General features: G+C 39.6%; 1 protein-coding gene across 2 annotated transcripts in view; it reads left to right on the forward strand.

Annotated features, from left to right (window-relative positions):
* Window positions 1-5,776: 5,776 nt before the first annotated feature.
* Window positions 5,777-7,613, forward strand: part of dnd1 (DND microRNA-mediated repression inhibitor 1) — an 11,476-nt gene continuing 9,639 nt past the window's right edge. Inside the window, exon 1 of one of the 2 annotated variants that reach the window (XM_024283146.2) lies at window positions 5,777-5,989. In XM_024283146.2, the coding sequence (XP_024138914.1) occupies window positions 5,972-5,989 (18 nt within the window). In that variant the 5' untranslated portion in view covers window positions 5,777-5,971. The remainder of the gene's footprint in view (window positions 5,990-7,613) is intronic. The other variant, XM_024283148.2, reaches the window with a different exon arrangement.

The following is a 7,613-nucleotide window of genomic DNA, read 5'->3' on the forward strand; positions in this document are numbered from 1 at the left end:
TAGATTCATAAGCATTTATAAATGAATCTAAATTGAATCAATGTGAATTTACAAACTCTTACTTAAAAAAAAAACACTATTATTTAGTTTTTCACCAGCCAGAGAGCCACTGTAGACAGGAGAATTAGCCCCCTGTGGTCCGGAGCCTCAGGTTGGGGACCCCTACTCATGTCTCAGTTGGCCTGGGGCGCCTTGGTGTTTCCCCAGCAGAACTATGGGAAATTTCTGTGGAAATGAAGGTCTGCACAAACTACAGTCTCCGTGAACTGTTTCAGGATAAGCTGGAGAAGATGAATGAACAGATGGATGGTACAGCTGATGGCCCGGTTCACTTTTCTGTCACATCCATTGTGTCTTGCTTTTCTCAACAACATGCGATTATTTGTCTTTGCAGTCAATTTATGCTAAGTCCAGCACAAACACAACTTTTTGTGTTGCAATTCATGTTATGTGTTCAGTCACGATGATATGAACTATGGTGGCCCTGAAGGACAAATCCCACCAAGAATTCTAAATGCAAAAAACATAGTAAATGGTTTAAAAAAGCAGTTTAAAGCAACTGACATTGAATTTAGAAATCAAAACAAAGTTTAAAAAAAGTTAAAATTATAAAAATGAAACATTTTGGTAAACAAAATGAAATGTAAAAAAACAAAACACAATAAAAAAGGGTAAAGGTAGATGGGACGTCACTGATTGGATGATGACGTTTGATTTTTGACGTGTGAGTCTTTTCAAATGACTCTGTAATGTCCGCACACTAATAAAAGTTTTATGACTGTACGGAGCACATCCAGTATCGCTTCATGCCAAATAACTTTCGGTTGAAATGATGGACAAACATCATCCAGTCGGTGATGTCCCATAGTACCCACCTTTTCTTGTTTTTGCAAAAAAGAAAAAAAACAATTTGAAAAACAAAAGTTATTTCCAGCAATCAAAAGCAAAATCAGGAGTTGTGTTTTTATTTCTAAAAAGTAATGTTGTTTTTTATTTGTTTATTTTGCTTTTTAAATTTGTCAGATTTGTTGATGTGATTTTCACTCATAGTGAACGGAGTTGAGGTCAGCTGCAGAAACTCCCCAAAACTGTAAAGGTTCATGTCCATTAATCCCACATGCCGGACACATCAGTGAATCCTGAAAAGCCATTTTCCAAATCAAACTTACAGGGTTTCCATGAACCAATAAAGATGTTTTTAAATCACTTTCATGCTCTTCCAGTTTGCAGCCTGAGGGTGGAGGGTGGTGGTGGGGGGGGTAAACCTGAAGGACAGCCTCACAGAAACAGAGATGTTGACCCAGTTTGGAGTTTTATGATGCAACAATGATAAAATGTAAAAACTCAAAACATGTCCCTGAAGCTCACAGGCGTCTTTTTCCGGCCTGTCTGAGTCTTCCCACCTACAGCTGCAGGAACAAGATACACTATATTACCAAAAGTATTGGCTCACTCATCCAAATGATCAGGATCAGATGTCCTAATCACTTGTTCTGGCCACAGGTGTATAAAATCAAATATGCAGACTGTTTTTACAAACATAAGTGAAAGATCGTTCTGTCCTCGGGATCTCAGTGAATTCCAGTGTGGAACTGTCATAGGATAGCACCTGTGTATCAAATCCAATCTGGAGATGTCCTAAATATTCCACAGTCAACTGTCAGCTCAATCAGAGCAACATGGAGGAGTTTGGGAACAACATCAACTCAGACACCAAGTGGTAAACTGATGGAGAGAGATGCCTGTTGACCAGAGCACAAAGCAAGGTCCATAAAGACATGGAGGACAGAGTCTGGTGTGGACGAGCTTGAGAGCCCTGACCTGAACCCCAAAGAAGACCTTTAAGATGAATTAGAACAGAGACTGAGAGCCAGGTCTTCTCCAGTGTTAGACCTGACCGATGTGCTCTTAGAAGAATGGTCCAAAATTCCTAAAAACACACTCCTCAACCTTGTGGACAGCCTTCACAGAAGAGTTGAAGCTGTAATAGCTACAGAGGATGGACCCACATCATATTGAACTCTTTGGGTCAGGAATGGGATGACACTCCAGTTCATATGTGAGTCAGTACTATTGGTAATATGGTGTATGTCTTCCATCATGAGATAAATGCCACAAAAACATATTTAAAAAACACAAATGTATTGCTGTGAGTCTTTTAAATCCCTGTGACTTTAGTAAACATGGAGGGAAGAGTATTTCATCTCTTTTTACTGTGCTTTACAATCACAATGACTTACACACATGTTACCAGAGCTGCCACGCATGATGCAAACAAGACCATCCAGGTACAGTTGGACACACTCTGGGCAGAACAGGAACCAAGCCAGCGATCTTCTGATCAGAGGTGGACCGCTCTGCCTCAGCAAACAAGATGAGCAAACTTAATCAGGGCCTTATCCAAATCAGGATCAAACCACTGCAAGAGGATCGTCCTCCAGAACAGCAGATCCCTGGAGGGGAGGGGCCTCATGTGAGGAACCGAGGAACGCGGCGCACAGATAACACTGTCTGTAAAGTTCTGCTTTGTTCTTCCCCTCAAACATCTTTGATTCTGCTGTGGAAAGTCTCGCTGTGTTTCATGCACAGGTGTAAAAGAAAGAGTTTATTTCCTCTAAATTCTGGAATGTTTCTATTCTCACATTTGGTTTTTGTTACATTTTTGTCTTCAGAAATTTGTCTCCACCGCCTTCAGGAACACTGTGACTGAAGGTCGAGCATCTCTGAAGTAAACATGTCTGCCCCCTCAAACACCCTGCAGGGGGTTGAGACCCACAGATGTGGACTCCTCTACTCCATCTGGAGATCACAGCTGCTGGATCACATGATTCTTGTTTTTTAAGCTGGGGGGGCTCCAACCATGTTTTCTGGACTTTTCATCGACAGCTGATCCAATTTAGTCTTTTTAATTAATATTTTTGACTTTATGATTCATGAGTTCATCATTACTGGCAGCTGATAAGGAAGCAGGTCCAGCTGATGTCAGAACCGCATCATCTCTCATTTCATTGTTGAGAAGAGCTGGACAGGGCCTTCTGATTCTGAGGCTTCAGAGTTTCACCAGGAAGAAGAACCTGATCTGGAAGAAAATCTGCAGCAACACTGACACCTGCTGGTTCAATCCACACACTGCATCCGTCTGAGCATCAGAGTTCAAACTTTACTGAACTTTATTGATCCACTGAAGCTGTAATTTCAACAGAATTTAGACAGTAAGTCCAAAAAAAAGCAACTACCAAGTTTGTGAAACGAACTCGTGAATAACGAGAGAACATGCAGTCTTTGAAACGATGAACTTTGCATGGATCCTTCTGGTGTTCACATGAATGTTGTTCACCTTTTAGCTTATCCCTTCAAGGGTCGCCACAACTAAGTAGCTTTCGCTGATTTGGCAGAGATTTTTATGACAAACTCCCTCTCTGACACATCTGTGTTTTATCTGGACTGGAGACCGGCACAAGGAGACCAAGACTTAAGGTCCCCTTGAGGATACATACAGTGGGGAAAAAAAATTGTGTTAGGAAGTCTTAAAAAGATGAAGAGGCCGTAATTTTCATCATAGGTATGCCTCAACTATGAAAGACAAAATGAGACCAAAATAAAAAATCACACTGTCTGATTTTTAAAGAATTTATTTGCAAATTGTGGGGGAGAAGAAGTATTCATTAACATACAAAAAAGTAAGATTTCTTTCTCTCAAAGTCCTGTAACTTCTTCTGTCAGAGGATTTTCTGTCCTCCACTCGTTACCTTTATTAATGGAACCTTTGTGAACTGGTTATCTAGATAACAGACTCATGTCTACAACCTAAAACAGTCACATTCCGAACTGCACTTTGGGGAAGACCAAAGAGCTGTCTGAGGACACCAGAAACAAAGGCTTCCATCAGTTACACTACAAATCCTGCAGAGGCAGACTTGTCCTTCTGTTGAAGCCAGTGCATGTGCAGGCCCGACTAAAGTATGCTAGAGAGCATGTGGAGGATCCACAAGAGGATTGAGTAAATATCCTAAGGTCAGATGGAACCAAAATAGAGGTTCTCCATTAAGAGCTCCGTGGCCTAGGATGTTAGTCAGAAATTACAGCAAATAATACAAATCAATTTATACAAAAGGGGTTTTTAACACCCAAAACACCTTACTAAAAGAGACATTAAAAATAAGCAAACACAGTTTAAGGAACAAACAGAATGAAGACACAAACCATAGTTAAAGTTAATGCAGAAAAAGCTGTTCTAAACAGATAAAACCTTTATGTAATTGATCAGGAGAATGAAGATAATTCTTCTCTCAACTGAAGTTTTTAGTTGAATTTGCAGTATTTTATGGTGTCATTTTTGATGGAGTTTGGAAAAAGAATTGTTTTATTTACAAAGACAAACAGCTCTGATCTCTTGAAAGAGCTTTAAGACCCACTCCAGCGAATATTGTGTTTTTGGTGTTGTAACATATTCTTGTCGAATTTTTCTGATGATGGAGGACATGCACAAATAAAATTAAGCTTAAATTGCAGTTTTGAGTATTTCCATCCATCTTCTTGACCGCTTCTTCCCTTTCGGGGTTCGCGAGGGTGCCGGAGCCTATCCCGGCTACTGAAGGGCGAAGGCGGGGTACACCCTGGACAGGTCGCCAGTCTGTCGCAGATTTTGAGTATTTCTTTATTCAAATTGTTGTAAATCAGACAAGTAGATCCATGTATGTCATTGTTTTCCTCTTCTGAGCTGGAATCTGGATAAAATCTTCAAAATTGCATCTTTGTTGCACCGGTGATGCGAGGTTGGGTGTGTGAGGGGGTGTAATCAAGGGGGAGAGTAAATAAATGAGATGATGGGAAATAAGAGCAGGCTTACTCCACAGAGTCCCACTAACAACATTGAGGTGAATTTCGGATTAAAGTTTGATCAAAAGACCAATGGGAACTAGGGTTGCCAGAATTAGACGACTAATTTAATAGTCGATTAGTTGTTGCTGAGTGTAGAAAGTTAGAAGTTATAATGCCATTATGCTAGCTTTTTGGACCATTTTTGTATTTATTAACATTTTTTTTGGCTATTTTGGAGTTTAGCTAATATTTTTGCTACATGCTAGCTATTTTGGCTAATTTAGGATTTTTTCGGTTTTTTAGGCTAATTTTGTATTTAACTAATGTTTTAGCTGGCTATCAGCGGCAGCTTTTTCACGTATCAATTTCAGCATTTTCAGCTATCAGCACTAGCATCTTGAGCAGCCAAATTCAGCTTACAGCATTCACACTAGCATTATTGCAGGTACTGATATATATCTAGTCTTTAGTTAATATAAATGATAGTTAAGATGTGTGCTTTAAATCCAGTCTGCACATGACCCGATTTGTCGACTAATTGGAAAAAATAATCTGTGATTAGTCGACTATTAAAATGATTGTTTGTGGCAGCACTACTCTGAAAGCTTTGAAAATAGATCAAAAGACGACTACAAATTGTGATTGTTGAATTAGTTCAATCTGTGAAAAAGGTTGAAGAGTTATGGATGTCCAAAGAGTGTACACAATAAAAAAGAACGAGGAACGCAACAACTAACAGAATTACTCCGACAAAGGGCGAATGTTATGCGAGGCAGCTTTTAAAAGATGAAAAACAGCTGAAACACATAAAAAGCTAGCTAGCACAATACAGAAACTTTTTCTTAATAGTTTTATGGACTCCACTTTTATCGTTTGGTGTAAAGAAAACCGCAGCTCAGACGCTTGGCGTCATTTTTTATTAAAATAAATAAATAAACAAAAGATAGAAAGGTGACGTTCTGAGCCACCACCTGTACAGCCTATGCCAAGAGCCAGTCCTGCGTGCGTCACAGCGCGGCTGACCAATGGGGGACGTGGGCACGAGGGCTTCTCGGTTAGTCGACGAGCGCTACAACTTACTGCTGTTAATATACACAAAAAAAGGTATTCTACGGGAAAGTAGAAACTTTCTTGATCGCCCAGCAAGACGATGGACAATCAGAGCCAGGTAACCTCCGCGCGCGTGTTTTGGTTTGCCCCCGTCATCAAAGGAAAATAAAACGCGGGGAAGTTTTCTGAAGTTTCGCAGCTGCGCGCGCGCGGCACTCAACAGTCACTCAGGTGTTTCTGTGTCGAGCGTTCGGCGCTTTTGTAGTCCTTTGATTGTTTTTGTTTATTCGCCGACAAATGTGCGCATTAACGAGTTACACACACTTAGTTACATGAACGTAAGCAAACATGAAGTAGTTTAACAAATACAGCTCCATACTTTTGACTTTGATTGAAGAGGATCGAGACACCGACGTCCCGCCATTACGATAACAAAAGGTGTCTGGGATAACATTGGGACGATATTGTGAGGTAGATGTTTTAAAACCATAATTATCCCGATCTCTGTATAAACTGGTGTCCAATCCTGGCGTGACAAATCCTCATGTTTTTTTCTTTTAGCCTATAGTGCATATTTGGATTACTACTTTCCGGAAAATACTACTTGGTAACAACACACAGTACGCATTCTACTTTTCAGCCAATTATATTTATTTACTCTGTTGTTTTTTTTATGTTGTTTATTTCTATAAGGTCTGTAAGGTCTAAGCATGGGATGCTGCTTGATTTAAAAAAAAAAACATTGAAGACGAAAAAATATATACATAGTATTTTGATTTGTTTCAACAACAAAACAAACTGGTACCAAATATGTATCGTCTTATTTTGAAAAAACAATGTTTAACCCTTTAACACTACAGCTCCTATGTTTTTTCAAAATCTGCTAGAATTACATTGACGGTAAGTTAGTATGTTAAACATTTTTTGTTTAGGCGCCTCAGTTGTTAAAGGGTTACATTTAACGTTTAACCTACTCAAGTAGCCTAACATTATATTAGATTAAAGCCCTCTGAAGTACAATTTTCAAATACTCAGTTCACCTCTGTAAAGTTGTGACCGCTTGTTCCTTCAAGAGGGGTCATAGCCCTACTTTGAAATTTGATCCCTAGTAACTCAATGTCTGACATGTCTTTGTATGGATGTGAACCTCTGTTGATTATATTGAACACGCATTATTATTGTTGTTTTGATTGCTTAAAATAAACAATTTCTAACCTAATCTAAACTGTTGTCTGGAGAATCTCCTCCATTTTTGACCAATTTATTGATCCAAACAAATTCTTATTTTAATTATAACATGTAGCAAACAATTCAGGTCAAACACAACAATAAAATGGGGATTTATTACATATATCTTCTAAATTAAATTACAACAAGAAGGAGCTCTTGTTGTCCCACCCTAAAGTTAAGGAGGAACTTGACCTTCAGGGGAAAGTCTTACCTGCAGCATCTCTCCATTAACGTCATGTTGGGGTTTTGTTTTGAAAATCAACCAGGATCATCATCTTTAAACACAGTTGGAGGCGGGTAGCTTTTCTGAAAAGAGAGGATGGAGAGGATGAGATTGAGCTGCTAACTCTTATGATGTCAACGTCAAGGCCCGGGGGCCGGATCCGGCCCTCTGGGTAATTATATCCGGCCCTCCAGATCATTTTATATCAGTGTTTTTCAACCAGTGTGCCGCGGCACACTAGTGTGCCGTGAGAGATGGTCTGGTGTGCCGTGGGAAATTACCCATTTTC

This window comes from Oryzias melastigma, linkage group LG10, assembly GCF_002922805.2.
Source record: "Oryzias melastigma strain HK-1 linkage group LG10, ASM292280v2, whole genome shotgun sequence".
NCBI lineage: Eukaryota > Metazoa > Chordata > Actinopteri > Beloniformes > Adrianichthyidae > Oryzias > Oryzias melastigma.